This window comes from Hibiscus syriacus, unplaced genomic scaffold (genome assembly GCF_006381635.1).
Source record: "Hibiscus syriacus cultivar Baekdansim isolate YM2019G1 unplaced genomic scaffold, ASM638163v2 tig00110944_pilon, whole genome shotgun sequence".
Lineage (NCBI taxonomy): Eukaryota > Viridiplantae > Streptophyta > Magnoliopsida > Malvales > Malvaceae > Hibiscus > Hibiscus syriacus.
In genome coordinates, this window is record NW_024062925.1 from 916,789 (window position 1) to 934,026 (window position 17,238).

The 17,238-nt window shown below is 33.2% G+C and overlaps 1 protein-coding gene across 1 annotated transcript; it reads left to right on the forward strand.

Annotated features, from left to right (window-relative positions):
- Nucleotides 1-1,712: 1,712 nt before the first annotated feature.
- Nucleotides 1,713-9,899, forward strand: LOC120147860 (protein indeterminate-domain 7-like). Its single transcript, XM_039161128.1, has 7 exons — nucleotides 1,713-1,839; nucleotides 1,929-2,002; nucleotides 2,613-2,880; nucleotides 2,962-3,140; nucleotides 8,111-8,336; nucleotides 8,420-8,819; nucleotides 9,070-9,899. Exons 1-7 carry the CDS (start codon nucleotides 1,713-1,715, stop codon nucleotides 9,851-9,853), a joined length of 2,058 nt encoding a protein of 685 aa, XP_039017059.1. The 3' UTR covers nucleotides 9,854-9,899.
- The last annotated feature ends 7,339 nt before the right edge of the window (nucleotides 9,900-17,238 follow it).

Here is a 17,238-nt window from a genome sequence, read left to right on the forward strand (position 1 = left end):
GTTGGTGTGAGGGCTCTCCAAGAGTCATTGATTTGGACGGTTGTTGCTCGGCGGCGCTGAGAAGACAAGGGGGATGCGGTCGGAATGAATGAGAGGGTTAGGGTTTTGAAACCCTATCCGGTTCGGGTCCTGGACTGCTTGTTTTGAAGTGATTAAAATAGTATATTAATATTAAATATATAAAATAATAATGTTTTGAGTGCTTGTATTTGAAGTGAAAAGTTCGTAAAATAATTTACGGAAAATAAGATGGTAAGTTATTTTCCAGAAAATATAAAGAAAATTAAGTTGATCAGAAAAATGAATTACATTGATCATCTGTTTTCCACCAATCAAACACTAGAAAATAAGGAAAAATATTTTCCGAAAAAAAATTATAGCGAAACAAACATACCCTAAAACTCGATTCAATTATTTGAATGATTTAATTATAAGACGTTATAAATGATTTATTTAATTTAATTAAAAAATTACTCAAATTTAAAATAATTTAAATAACTAATTCAAAATAATCATGAGTGTCAAACTCAAAATAAATTAACTTAAAATTTTGACTAACAAATTCGAATAATTTGAACGTAAAAATGATCGAACTCAATAAATTTAATTATATTACATCAAGATTATATTAGATTAAAAATAAAATTAAATATTAACTTTTTAATTTCTAAATCGAGACATAAGGATTAAAAAAGTCGTTTTTACCCAAAAATCACCATGACAGTAATTAATTATCTGTTAGACATCGTTTCAGAAAATTTTACCGATCTAACGTACTTTCTGACAAGGGACGGATCACCATTCGCGCCTTTCTGGGATTCTGACACGCGCATCCGCGCCTTTTAATTAGTTTTCAACCATTCACACCTCTCCCATTAATTACCCCATCCGGCCAAACCCCTCCCCTCTCCCTATAAATACCCCTTTATTCTTTATTCAAACACACAAAATTCTCAAATCCTCTCAAACCCTCTTAAAGCTCAAACCCTCTTAAAGCTCAAACCTGGTCAAATTATATTTAGAAGGTAAAATATTTTACTATATTATAATAAATTAATACTTTATTGTTTTATTAAATTGTATTACATTTACTTTTTATTATTTTTTTTCAGTTATAAAATGGAAGACGGTCTGTTTCGTTTAGATGTACATCATCTCTCGAGGCATTTTGCTGATACGGTAACATTTTTATATTCTATTTTAATTTTAATTATTTTTAATATTTTATTTATTTAAATTTTTTAGTATTAGTTTATATTTTAATTTCTAAAATATTTATTAAATTAGGAGAGAGATCGTATATTAGATCCATTTATTCGTAATCTTAAGTTAGAGATACCAACCCGTGTATGGTCGTATTTAGTCGAGGCTAGATTCGGTTACGTAGCAAGATACGAAGGGCACTGTATCCTAGAATCCAACATGATTTCTGCATTGATCGAGCGGTGGAGACCGGAGACACACACATTACATATTCCGTGCTGAGAGTGCACACACATTACACTGGAGGATGTTTCCATGCATTTGGGACTTACGATAGATGAAGACGTTCTTTCTGGGGTGGTGCACGGTGACTGAAATTCATTGTGTCAGGAGTATCTTAGAAGTGTCCCGCCTAATTTCAACGGTGATCGAATTTCGTTAAATTGGTTGGATGCAACTTTCAAGCATTTGAGTAGCGACGCCTCGGAGGAATAGGTTAAAATGTATGCATGAGCTTGCATACTAAAGCTGATAGGAGGGCTCATGATGTCGGGCAAATCACGCAATCAAGTTCACTGTATGTGGTTGCGTCACCTCACCGATTTTCATCATGCTGGCACACTGAGTTGGGGCTCGGTAGTTTTGGCATTTCTCTATAAGTAAATGTGTCGAGCTACTGACTATAGAAAAAAAATGTTATCTGTGAATGTCTCCTTCTGCTGCAGTCTTGGGCGAGGTATTGCATGACCTTTTTATGTCCGGTGGTGAAAAACCCGTGGGTATTCTCGCTATTATTGAAGTAATTACAATATTAACTTCGTATATTAATAATTTTATTTAGTATGTAATAAAAATTATTTCATTGAATAGGTGGTCTACTGTAAGGAAATATCATCGGGATTTACCTGATGAATTAGAAGAAATTAGGCTACTCATTGATAAGAAGGATGACACAGAGATATGTATTTAAATAAAAAAAAATTACCTTTAATTATCGTTATATAATTAGATTATTATTTTGATAAGATCTATATATATATTTGTTTTAGTTTGAATGGTCTCCTTATTATACTGAAGAGATGAAGATTTGCATCCCACACGACTTAAGGGGCCTATTAGATGTTTGAATGGAGGTGATCCCTCTGATCTGTAATGCGATTGTCAAGTGACATCCCACTGATCGCGTGCTCCGCCAATTTAGTTTTGTATAATCAATTTCGGAAGCACTTAAGAATCTCAACGATTTGCATAGCACCGATCGACGCGGAAAAAAAAGAAGTGGATTGGCTGCTGAAGCATTATGAGTGGGTAATGATATGGGAGGATCGACGTGGGCATATTCCCCGTATAGAACCCATTTATGTGGACCATTTGACGGTTGCATATAGTTATTACGAGTGGTTCAATAGGAACGGGAAACCGTTACTACTTTCCGAGGAAGCACGAGGCGGGAGCATTCATCGGCGTCGACAAAGACGTCACTGTCACAATACAATCGTCCCCCGACTCATGGATGGAGAGAAGACGCTTACAGTTCCTCCTTAGCTGCAGTACCGAAATCTTCACAGCAGCCACCGTCTACACCGTTGTACATTCCACAACAATTTCAGATAGCTCCGCAACCATATCAAATGCCACCACTGTCGTTTCTATACCAAATGCCGCCACCGTCGGAGAGTTATATGATACGTCCTGGAGGATATTATATTTCTATGTTTGTATATCCAACTTGAGGTTCATATGCTGGTTATTTGGCAGGTCCAACTTCGCCACCGATGGTCGCCACACAGAAACCTCATGTACAGTTTTCTCATTCATCAATGTCGGTCTTTTCGCAGTTTTCCCAGTTTTCTATGAGCGATGGGATAGTCAGTGATACACCTCCAGGTTCATTCTATGGAGGTGTTACATCGTCATTCATCCCTTATCAACAAAATGTATCTACTCCTGATGATGATGATGATGATCACGACGACGATGATGACAATGACAATGGTGATGATGATAATGAGAGTGAGGAGTCATATAAGTTATACAAAGAAATCCTCCTCGAGATAGACAACCACTACCCTGCAGAACACATTCAAGACTCAGGCATCGATAGATTCATACATTTCATTATTTTTTTTATTTAATTTTTTTATTTACCAACAATTGTAATTATTTTTAATTATTTACCTTTTATTACTTAATTTATTTTGTTAATTTTTTATTACTTAATTTAAGTGAATGCTTTTATTATTTAGTGTTTTTTAATCCCTTTTCTTGTATCACTTTCTTGTTTAATTAATCGGTGATGCTCAAATGACATTAACTTAAAGTAAATGAAAATTAGATTACAGAAACTTGGCATTCATAAACTACAACTACATCAAGCACAACATCAACGGTTACTTGATGACAAAAGAGATGGACATTTTTTCCAACTGTGTCCTGGGTTTCTACAATGCCCACATCTTTTGTTTTATCTAGACGTTTCCCGAATATCCATATTCAAGTGATTTTGAACGACCATGCTCCCTCAATAAGAACGAATATGGTACAATCGAAAGCCAATTCTGAACCTCATTAGGGTATTTCTTATTACCTATGGGGGAACTCAAATTCATATACCTTAAACACTTCTGATAGTAGGTATACGAGAACCACAAAACGGTTATAGTCTTGACGATTATGCAAGCAAGCTGCTATGACATGAGAGCATTGATACTTCAGAGCTTGAAAAAACCCACAGTTGCACCATCTGTCTCGTAGATTAACTCTGAACGAGTTAGCTTGAATCCTTTGAAGAGATCGCGAGATCTATGTGACACGAAACAATTCATGGGTTATAGAGAAGCTTGTTACATACATTCCATTTGATGTAGCAATTCTTTTTTGTAGATCTGTAACTAATCTAGGGTGATAGAAATGACCGTTTTGCATCCAAGTTTGAGCTTGTCCCCCGAGCTTGGCAAAAAGATCTCCCAAACGAAAATATGTAGTTTTTATCAAAGCCGTTACTGGTAAATGACATGCCCCCTTTAAGGTCGAATTGATAGTCTCAACCAAGTTCGTCGTCATGTGTCCATATCAATATCCACCATCATATGCATTTGTCCACATTTCTTTATTGATGATGCTGATGTAATTATATCATTCCTCGTTCTTTCCCCGCAACTCTTGAAGCATGGACTCAAATGTTTGAGGTAGTAGTTTGTAACATGGGCATCAAATATAGAACTTACTAACTTTAGGTGATAGATCGGTAAAATTTTCTAAAAGGGCGATATATCAATAAATTTTTTTGAAATGATGCCGTAATTAATTATGGGTGATTTTTGGGTAAAAAAAAAACTCAATTACCATCCTACTACTTCACTGTGCCTATAATTATGGATTGAAATGATAGCAGTGGAGTTGACTCTGGTTTCTTCTTTCTTTGTATCTATCATAGTACTGTGGGAATATAGCATAACTTTTTTTTTTAATCTTGTGAAAATCATAGTTAAAACTGATTCTACATTGTCAATGAAAAGAAAGAAATTTACAAGATTTTCAATTTGATACATAAATGTAATGTTTTCTGTTGCTGTTCCTGCTTGATGACATGTGCGTTGTTTTCATAGATGAATTTGACATCTTCGTTTTCATCCTTTGCTTGTGTGCTTAATATCATAACAATTTTCACATCACAAATAGTACACCATAAAAAAGATTAAAATGATTCTTTCTAGAGCTGAAGACATACCCAGAACATAAACTTAATCATCATATATTTTCAACCATTAAAATTAATTTATAATTTCAAAAACAATAAGGGAATTATGAGCTGGAATCATACGTGTAATGGTGTGGAATTATGGTACAACCTGAAATTAACAATGTAAAAGCTGAAAATGACAAATGAAAACGCATTAAACACAACTTCTTCCTTTTCTTTAAAAGAAAGAATCCATCGATTTAGGAGTGTGAAGACAAAAAGCAACTGTGAAACAGGAATAAAACATACTCCATAAAATACCTTCCAAAGGGACTCGTCTAATCTCATGAATCACCATTGTATCTCAATTCTCATATATGGTGATACAACAACACTTCCCCCCCCCCCCCCCCAAAACAAAATCCCATATGCTATGTCCCAATGTAAATTAAATATTGAATATAAATAACTTTATTTAGCATTAAAGAATAAATTTGTATTCACCTCGTTAATGAGACATCACACTAAGCTTAATGAATAATGAATTATGTATAATTAATAAATTAAATATTAACCCATATAAATGTGTTTGAAGATAGCTTGTGCACACGGTTCAATCATTCACGTGGTTAAAGAAGTTGGACATTTCTTATCCTCTCAACTTTCAATTTATCTCTCATCAGCAATAATTTAAGTGATGATGATGGGTTGGGCAGCACATTGGGGACCGACCTTTTTTTTTTTTACTTATAAACTGAGAGTATTAGTTAAGCAGTTAATCCCAAAATATTAGACAAGACTTATATACAGTGTTTGTAAGTTTTTTAAAAAAATTGGGAACTGTGTCTGCCAGAATAATTTGGAATTCAATCACTGTATTTTATACAAGTTTCTCACAGGAAGAAAGACGTCTTGCTTTCTAACCTCTTATTCGGGAGAGCCTCAAGAATGACATACTAAATTAAGGTTAAGAAAATGTACAATCTAAGATGTTATAAAATAATATAATATTTTTAGTTGGATGTAATTTAAAATATTATTTTTAATATTTTTTATTGTAATTTTTTTTATAAAATTTTCGATTAACAACAGAATATATTACTTTTTTCCCGTAATATTTTAGGTTACGCTAAATGAAAATATTATAATTTTTATGACATTTTCAATTGTGTCTATTATTTATTGATCTTTAACCTTAAATTAAACTACCGTAATTATACTCTTTAAAAAAGCCTGTAATCAACTTGCTATCTTCCTTTCTTTCAAAATCACACGGGTGAAGTATTAGGTTAAGAGTTTTTGGTTTCTCACTCTACTTTCATACACTTCCTAGACTTATTTGTAAATAAATAAATAAATAAAAATGTATGAAATTATTTTAAGAAAATATAAATTAAAATTTATAGTGCTTGATAAAATCCTCTACATATGAGCGTAGATCTGTCAAAGCTTTCATCAGTTAAAGATAAATTCTTTTGAATAAATCCTAAAATCATGCGGAGATTAAATTTAAAAAAAAATGAATTATAATAAATTTATATTGTTTGAAAGGAAACAAATTCATGTATATATTAGAGACACGTGCTAACACAAACATGAATATAAATATCAATCTAACTGAATAATCAAAATAAATATATAAAAATCTTAACTCTAATCGTTCAATAAAAAAGGGTAAATTACACCATTCCTCACTGAACTTTACTCTCTCTCTTATTTTTCTCACCGTACTTTCAATTTTTTTATTTTGCTCACCGAAATTTATATATCGAAATGTTTTGCACACTCTGCCGTTAACTCTAATGGTCTGATGACATGTCATTTTCTCGACTGAAACGTTTCGACTTCCTCACTCTCAATTTCCAATCCGTGGACTTCAAAGCAAGTTCCGATAAAATAGAGATTGGATTCGGACTCAAGGTGTCGAGGCGAAGCGAATCATGAAATTTGAGATCGAACATTCACCGTCTACGGCGGTCGACGGTGGCCGATAGTGGCATCCGATCAACTTCTATTTTTATTTTATAGTCGGATGAGCAAAATAGGAGAGAAAGTAAAGTTCAGTGAGGAACGGTGTAATTTATCTTATATTTTCAATTATTTATATTAAATAAAAAAAGACACATCATCATGCCGTTTAAAAGTTAATGGCAAAGTGAGCACAACTATTCAATGTGTAAAGTTTAATGAGCAAAATAGAAAAATTGAAAGTGCAGTGAACAAAACAGGAGAGAGTAAATTTCAATGAGGAACAATGTAATTTACTCATAAAAAAAATAAAAAGTATTAAATTTAAAACATCTAGATAAGCATAAATTTGTCAAAGTCAGCATATATTAAGATATTTTTTTATGAATAAACCTTAAAATCAATGAGAGATTAAATTAAATAAAAAATAAATTTATTTTTCTCAAAAGAAAATAAGTTTATATGTGTTGGAGACGTGCTAACACAAACATAAATATAAAATATATACATATAAATTTAACTTTAATCCTTAAATGTATATAAATAAAATATTATATTTAAATATTTGAAAAATTAAATTTTAACCTAATGGATGTTGGATACAACAAAACCATAATTAGAACTAAAATACTACCGCCATCTTTTATAGATGGATTACTTTTCATGTCTACTTTTCATGTGAAGAGGGAAGGCGGTGTGAAAATGGTGGAATAAATCAGTGTTTGTTTCTTAGGAAAAGCATAAAAAAAGTTAAAAATCAAATAAAAGAATTCTTTTCCCCGCCCTCTGATAGAGTAAGCCTAAGAAGAAAACAAAAGAAAAGACAGAAAGTGAAAAAGCTTACCGACAAGCTTAGCTAACTCTCTATCTGCTTTGGGTTTCATGGTATTTGATTTTGGGATAAGTGGAGTGTTGTTTCTCTGGAATCTCTCTCTCTCCTCAACAATTCTCAGCCACATCTCCATCAATCTCTCATAACTCTCCCTTTCTCTCTCGTTTTCCAGTTCATATTTATTTAGTTCCTCTTTAAAAATCTTTTCTGGGTTCATTTATGAGTCTTTTTCATGGCGTTATGTTCATTGATCTTCACGGTGTTATCATCTGCCACAAGCAAAGTGTTCTTTCTTTTCTCTTTGGAACTTGAATGCTTTAAGAGTAGTTTATTCTAGTTTTCATGATTTCTGGGTATTATCAGCTACTCTTCTTGCTTTAATTATTACTTTCCAGTTTCCACTATGAATAGCCTTTCTAAATTAGGGCTTTAGCAAGATCTCAGAACATTCTGTTATTCATACATATTATAAAGTTGATATATATGTAAATATAATGATGGACGAGAGTATGTCAAAATTGACTTCAACATCTGGTGAATTTAGTGCTGCTTCAGGGACTGCCACAGCATTGTACCCACAACAGTCTATTGCTTCAACAAACCAAGCACCCAATGCAGCAAAGAAGAAGAGAAATCTACCAGGCAACCCAGGTTTTCATTAATTTTCTCAAAAACAATCAGAATCAATGAAAACAGTTTGAGTCGGGGGTTTCAAAATTGTATTTTTTTTCCAGACCCGGATGCTGAAGTGATAGCTTTGTCACCCAAGACGCTGTTGGCGACAAACAGGTTCTTATGTGAGATCTGCAACAAAGGGTTCCAAAGAGACCAGAATCTGCAGCTACACAGAAGAGGACACAATCTGCCATGGAAGCTAAAGCAAAGAACAAACAAGGAAGTGGCGAGGAAGAAAGTGTATGTGTGCCCTGAGACAACATGCGTGCACCACGAGCCGTCTAGGGCACTCGGGGACCTCACGGGGATCAAGAAACACTTTTGCAGAAAGCATGGCGAGAAGAAATGGAAGTGCGAAAAGTGTTCAAAGACTTACGCTGTTCAATCTGACTGGAAAGCTCATTCCAAAATTTGTGGCACCAGAGAGTATAGATGTGACTGCGGCACCCTTTTCTCCAGGTAAAAAAAATTAAGTGAACTTTTTAGTTTGAATCACATATCCATTAAGTTAAGATCTCAAAATATGCCTCAAATCTTTCATCTCTCTTCACTCTCCTGCATGCGCATAGCGTCAGCTTCTGGTGTGTGTCTGTAATTGATGTATACACTACATGAGGGACAATTTTTAATGGTGCTTTGGATTAAGAAATTAGTATGTTTTTGTCCATTGAGTTGCTGTTTTTGTTTTATTTGCTTGTTTTTTGTACAGAAGGGACAGTTTCATTACTCACAGAGCGTTTTGTGATGCCTTGGCCGAGGAGAGTGCAAGAGCAATTACAACACAACAAATGAACAGCCTGCAACCCCAGGTCCATAGCCATGGCTTCAATGCCCTCTCGGCTAAAGAAGAAGAAGGTCATCCTTTCAATGCAAGAGCTGGAACTGAAGATAGCATGAATCCAACATGGTTAGAGTTAGACCACCGACTGTCAGAAAACCCTAGCCAAAACATGTCTGCAATAGTTTCTTCTCCACACACGTCTGCAACTGCACTCCTGCAAAAAGCAGCTCAAATGGGTGTCACCATGAGCCAACAATCACCTGTAGCCATGCAAAGTCGACCTTATTTTGTAGGGTCAACAGCCGGTTCTGGTCTGGGTTTATTCTCACGTGACCAAGACCTTGGAAGCGGGTTTCCCCATGGGAATAAAGCTGCTGCTATCACCTCTGGTCTCATGGAACAGTACTCATGTGCTCCTTTAAATTCTCTTCTCAATGAAATGCTGCGCTCTTTGCCTTCTGCAACTGGGTTTGAAGGGTCTTCACCATTTGAACAGTCTTTCTATAGGACATGGAGCACCAAAGGAAACACCAGTAATGGTGCTAATAAGAACAATGACGGGAATGGGACGACAAGAGATTTCTTGGATCTTAAACCATTTCCCCATAGAGATCATTTCCCTAACTTAGCCGAGCTTAATCATCGTTTCAACACTTCTTCTTCAACATATGTGCAACAAAACCGGCACAGTCAAACACCATGGCAAGGTTAGGTTATGGTTCTTCAGATTTCCCAAGCTTTATATATAGTAGCACTATTTTTTTTAAAGCAGTTAATAATTTCTTTCAATTGTTCTATATATTAATACAATTAGTATTTTTAGAACATTTGAATTTCTATACATTTTATGTGATTAAAAAGCATTTGTCCAATGGAAAAACGAGGGCTGCAAATCACATCCCAATATGCAAACAGCGCTTGGATTTTGTCTGCTTGCTTAGTCGTGGACGCTATTTGTCTGTGAAAACAAAAAGGAGCTGCTCTCCTTGCTTTGACGCCTTGAATTTCATGTCTATAAAGGGATTAAAATCCCGAGGTCAATTGTGAATTGATCCTGACTCGAGAGTCTAATTAGGGTTCAAGGGTGTGGTCGATTAGTGAACTGTAAGAGAGTACTTTCAACAAAACGTTTTTAAGAAGTATATGTTTTTTTATTATTTAATTTAAGGTGAAAATGACTTAAAATTACACAATTATATAATTAGTTGCAAGAATATAAAAATTGTTACAATTTTTATAGACTTATATTATATATATATATTTCAAATATCACGAAATTGTGCACGAATCAAGCAACCTTAATCATTAAGAAATTGTTGTTATTTTTTAAAGTTTCAGGTTCGAGAAGGATATAAGTGTTCAATCTTAAATGATTTAGAGCCTTTGAACACATATTACCTTATACTCACACTAGAACCAATTGACAACACACACTATAATGCAACTATTCGAATCCATAACTTTTAGAGAGAACAATATTCATTTTTACCACTATTACCACTTGATAAGTTCATTTTTATTCTTTAAATTTTATTCAAATAAAGATAAAATTGAAATCACTTATCACGTTCACGTTCACATTAACACATTTGAATCTATCAAGTAATTGATAATTATTCTTAATCAATTCAACAAATGGAATTATTGTCCTTAAAAGTATGCTAGACAGTTTAAAGTATTTTCTAAATTCTTGAGTTTATATATATCATAGATAAATCGATAATATATAAATAATCCTCAAATAATTAATCTAATGTCTATTTGTTTATGGTTAATTAGAAAATATAGAGAAATAGATTGTGACCGCATATGGCAATGACGACCTTTCCTGCATGAAGAGTTATTTTCTAAAGACAAAATTACGGGAAAATATATTATAATTCTCATTGTAGGCCTAATCTTATAATCGTTGGATATTATTATTCTATTCGTTTCAACGACAATAACTAATATTTTTATTAATTTAAATCAGTAACATTCGACTAAAATCATAATAATATTTTGTATCCTATGATTGGATTTGGTATTTTACTTTTGCAAAGAAAAGGAAAATATCAATTAATTGTGTATTGAAATTATTTCAAAAATAATTCTTATAACACACACATGCACATGTGAATGTATGTATTTAATGAATTCAAATTTGTGTGCGAGGCTGCAGGCATTAGTGATAATAAGATATATCATTATCACTTAAGAAGGGTCAGTAGGCAGCCTTCAGTTCCTAAGAATGATGCAAAATTCAGGCAAGTTCCATAGTGAAACATTTTTCTTATCTTAGGTTATATAGAATGTTATGATTTTATTTATTTTATTTCAGCGGCACCGAAGTATGTCTGTCCATTTTCGATGACTTGCTCACAGGGATCAAAGGCTTCTTTCAAAAGGTCTGCTTTTGAGCATTTGACTTGAGTTTTTGAATGACATTATAGACAGATTTTCTCAAACAACCTGTTTTTTTTTTTTGTGATTGGTGTTGGCTGTGGATTTTAATTTCATGGAGTGCTGTGTATTTCCTTCTAACTTTTTATGTCTGCTGCCTTGTCTTTAACTCTCCTCTCCATTTACGGAGTTCAGTCCACATGTCTCCTGGTTTTGCAGATTCTCATTATAATGATCCCTGTAAGTTCAACTGATATTTTGAATTATAATCTGTAAACAGAATGTATGGACCAAAATTTGTATTTGAAGGAGATTTTTTAAAAGTATCTGAAGAAAACTAATCTTTCAGAAGGTTTACCCTTCATTTAAAAGTATCTCAAGTAACATTTAGTAGAGTTGGATTTATTTCAAGTGTGTTGCTGCCGAACTGGTGATTAAACGAGGGGATGCTCCTAGTGGATTGCGATGTGAAAGTGCGTTTTCACCTGATGAATGCAATCCTTTGAACTTTTCATGTTGAAAGATTAAAGTCAGGCCTCGAATAATATGTTCTGAAGCACGGAAATAGCTTAAACAGCAAATGTGATTCTTGCTTCTAATCTAGGTAAAAATATAAGCTGAATACCCTGTTTTCAAGCTTATCCACATCTGTTGATTTCAGGGCTGGCGTAAAAAAGTTTTCGAGAGAGTGATGTGATTATACATGTGATTTTGCAAATTTTTCATTTCACCAACAATTGAAGGTAATTTTTACTACCAGTAATTGCATGCATGCTTGTTACAAATTCCAGTGTTCGTAAGTCCTGCCCTCTTAATCACTCTCTCATGCTAGTTGTCCATATTATAGGGAGCAACTTAAGATCAGTAGTGGAGTAGCTTGCAGAATGGAAAGCCAAAGGGGTGCCGGACTGACTGTCGATGCAGTAATTGCAATAAGCGGAATTGCAGGATCTCCTTGCTTCAGGTCATGCAGCAACAAAACAGAGGTTTTGAATCTAAAGTGCACCTAAATATTCAAAGCCCCCTTTTATCTCTTCATTTCCTTGCTTAATCATAAGAAATCACAAATCAAGAACACACAGATTTTACCCAGAGATAGTTACAAATTAAGTACATCACCCGGGAAAATCCTACATACATACATATGTACTGTAGAAACGACACATCGACCATAAAGCTCCATTTTTTTCTTCCAAAATAATTCTTAACAAAGAGTACCGCATATTGAATTATGGAACTAATGGCTAATCTTTCTCTTGATTATGATCTTAGCAGCTTACGCTATATTTAGTTATCAATTGGCTAATTGTTTTTCAAAAACTTGTTTAAAATCTTTTAAATGTCTTTTTGATTTAACAAAAAGGGGGAGAAATATTAAAGTGTTTAAAGGGGAGAAGTGTTAGAGTAAGGGGGAGTAATTTCAAAATTTGATTTCAAAATCTTAAAATTACTAAAATGCTTTGTTATATCAAAAAGGGGAGATTGTTGAAAACATTTTGATATTTCGATATAACAAATTAAGATAAATGAATTTTAAGATTTTCCAAAAAGATTTTCTAAGTATATTTGATATAATTATTCGAATATCAAAATATTATTCCAAATCTTTCAAATGTCATTTTTAATCCTTACTCAAGTGTAAAATTAAGTTTTAATCTTAAAATTATTTCAAAATAATTTTACAAAGTATTTCGAACCGTTTCAAAGCCAAAAATTCCAGAATGTCTAGAGGGAACCGATTCCCCCCCCAAGGGGTACCGATTCCCCCTGAATAGTTTGGCTCCGAGAAAAACAGAATGCTGGGAGGGAACCGATTCCCCCCCAAGGGGTACCGATTCCCCCTTGTTTAACGGTCGAAATATTTGAATTTTACACTTAGGGAACCGATTCCCCATGAGGGGGTATCGATTCCCCCCCCCCCACGCTCCAAGCTGTTGTATTAATGGTTTTCACACTTAAAAGGCTCCATTGACTCCATTAATCATCCCAACTTTCAGAATCAATTGAGGGAGTTTTTAAACAAGTTATGAAACCTTTGATCAACAAGAAATCATAGAGAAACAAGAGAGAAAGCATCAAACACCAAGTTTGTGCAAATCAAGCCAATTTTCCTTTTAATATTCATTTTTCTTTCAAGAACACCATTTGTGCTCATTTGTAATTATTTGTCAGTGTTCTTTTCTTGTTCTAGAATTGTGCAAAATCTTACCTTGTGAGGTTTTCCTTATAAGTTTGCAAATTTGTGTATTTCTCTTTGAAAAAGAGTGTGCTCAAGAATTTGGGGTATAATTCTTAGGGAGTTGTAAGGTTACTCTTTGTCCTCAAAAGAAAGAACAAATTAGTGAATTTGTTGGAAAATCCTTAGTGTGGATAGCTAAGGTAGTGGACGTAGACTTTGGTTGAGAAAGTCGAACCACTCTAAATCGTTGTGCAAATATTTTCAATTTTCTGCAAAAGCTTCCACCAAAATTTTAATTGTCAATTCACCCCCTTTTGGCTATTTCCATCAATCAATTAACTTAACAATTGGCATCAAAGCTTGACTCATTTAAAGGTTTAACCACCTCTTGAGTAGATCCGGGAAGAGTTAAATCGATAAAGATGGCGTCCACTTCCCGGTTCATTCTCCATGGAAGAATCCAGACCAATTGACGTGCCTCCACACTTCAATGGAACAAATTATCATCGTTGGAAGAAGCTTATGATGATATTTATCCAAGCATTTGATATGGAAGCTTGGATGATGATCGAGAAAGGATATTCTTCTGCTATAAAGAAGGCAAAGAAGTGGAGTGATCAAGAACGGAAGAAAGCTCAACAAAACACAAAGGCTATGCACATGTTGTGTTGTGCAATTGATTCTAATGTATATAAAGGAGTTTCTTCTTGTTCAAATGCCAAGGAGATGTGGGATAAGCTTGAGGAGATCTATAGAGACAAGGAAGAAGAAGAACCAATAAAGATGATGTCTCTATTAGCTCTCACAGAGCCAAAGGTATCTTCTAACTCAAATAGATTAAATTCAAAATCTTTTAATGAGTTACAAGATGCTTATGATGAATTATTTTTTGGAGTTTGAGACCATGAACTCCAAATATAAAAATCTGATTTCTAAATTTATTGCTAAAATTGATCTTCTTTTGAAAGCTAAAACAGACTTGGAAAATCAAAATGAAATGTTGAGAAAGGAGTTAGAGCTTTCAAAAATAAAATATGAAAACTTTGAAAATGAAATTTTCAAATTAAACAAACTTCTTCTAGAAACGAAAATGGATTTTGAAAATCAAAATGAAATCTTGAAGAAGGATTTAGAGCTTTCAAAAATGAAATTTGAAAGTATTGAAAATGAAAACTTCGATTTGAAAGTTAAGCTTGAATGCTTAACAAAAGAAAAAAAGATCATTTTAAATAATTCGTCTAGTTCAATAATGACAATATGTTCACATTGTCATTATCATGGTCATAAGGAACATACTTGTCCTTTAAAGAAAGGAAAATGATTTAAAATTAGACAAGTATGGGTTCCAAAAGGAACAAGAGGTATTGAAACTAATGTTAAAGGATCCAAAGCAATTTGGATACCAAAATATACTTAAATGTCTCTTGTAGGTGTGTAGGAGCAATGGTGATGAAGATGATGATATTCAAGATGCTCTAGCCACACATGAAAAATGAATGGGTAACTTCTAAACTTAATGTTTTTATTTTATTTGGTTGCTCATTTAGTTTATGCATGCATGAGGTTTTAGATGTTGAATAATTCTAAATGATTATGTTTTATCTCATGTATGTTGAAAAATATTGTATGATGAACATAGTAATTTTTGGTAATGTTTTATAAACTATAGTTCATCATCATATTAATTTTTTTTGGGTCAAAATTGGTTTTTAAAATGTAATTGAAATCTCTTTAACAATTGATATCGATTTTTCAAGAACTTTGGTTTTACAAAATTTTGACCTTAAATTTTTCTTAATGTTTATACATAGATTTTTTTTAAAGTTTTAATGCATAACATTTTCAAAAACTTTATGCATGTGTTTTTAATCTCGATAATCAACATTGCATAATGTTTTGTATGTGAATGGATTAAAGCATAATCCGATTAGATAAATTTGACAAAAGATACAATGTCTTATTTTTTAAATTAAGTATTTGAAAAATTGATTGACATTGCATCTATTTTGATTATGCTTGTTGGTCATAGAATAGGAAACATTTACATGGTGCATTTAGACTCTATATATATGACTAATTTATGCCTAGTTGCTAAGGATGAACATGATAGTTGGTTATGGCATAGGAGACTAGGACATGCTAGTATGAGTGTTTTGCAACGGTTAGTTTAAGGAGAATTGGTTCGAGGGCTGCCTAAGCTAAAATTTGATAATGATAAAATTTTTGATGCTTGTGCTAAAGGAAAACAAAGGCGAATTTCTTTTAAATCCATTAATGACGTATCATCTAGTAGAGTATTACAATTGATCCAATTAGATATTTTTGGGTCATCTAAAACTACTAGCTTGGGTGGAAAACAATATGCATTTGTTTTGGTAGATGACTATTCTAGATATACTTGGATTCTATTCTTAAGTACTAAAGATGAAGCATTAGAAAAAATTCATCATGTTTTCAAAAGTAATCCAAAACGAAAAAGGTTACTCTATAATTAGTGTTAGGAGTGATCATGGAACTGGATTTGAAAATCTTGGATTTACTGAGTTTTATAATTCTAATGGTATTAGCCATAATTTTTCAGCTCCTAGAACTCTTCAACAAAATGGAGTTGTTGAGAGGAAAAATCGAACTTTAGAAGAAATGGCTAGAACCATGCTTTGTGAAAACAATTTGCCAAAATATTTTTGGGCGAAAGCCATAAATACTGCCTGTTATGTTATTAATCGAGTAATGATTAGGTCTTTTTTGAAGAAAACTCCATATGAACTTTTTAAAAATAAAAAGCCTAACATTAGTTATTTTCATCATTTTGGATGTAAATGTTTTGTTTTAAACAATGGTAAATACAATCTTGGCAAATTTGATGCTAAAAGTGATGAAGGAATTTTTCTGGGTTATTCCTTAAATTCTAAAGCTTATAGAGTATTTAATAAAAGAACTTTAGTTGTAGAAGAGTCTATACATGTTGTTTTCGATGATAATCTCCTTATGAGGAAGGATTCTTGTTTGAATGGTGATGTAGGTATTATAAATACAAATGACGTTAGACATGACGTTGAAGAACCATCATCAAATGAAGAAACGAAAGATGAGGAAACTCATGATCCTCTCGATAATCCAACCATTGAAGAAAAGGAAGTATCTTACCCAAGAGAGTACAACTATGTCAAGAATGGTGAAATCATAGGTGATCCATCCAAAGGGGTAACAACTCGATCTTCTCTTAGAAATATTTGTAATTATGTTGCATTTATCTCATGCATAAAGCCTAATAATATTAAAGAAGCATTAAATGATGAACATTGGATTATGGCTATGCAAGAAGAGTTAAATCAATTTGAGAGAAGTAAAGTATGGACATTAGTTGAAAGGCCTAGTAATAAATCTACTGTAGGTACTAGATGGGTATTTAGGAATAAGCTTGATGAAAGTGGTAATATAATGAGAAACAAGGCTAGACTTGTTGCTCAAGGCTATACTCAAGAAGAAGGCATAGACTATGATGAAACATACGCTCCCGTAGCTAGGATGGAAGC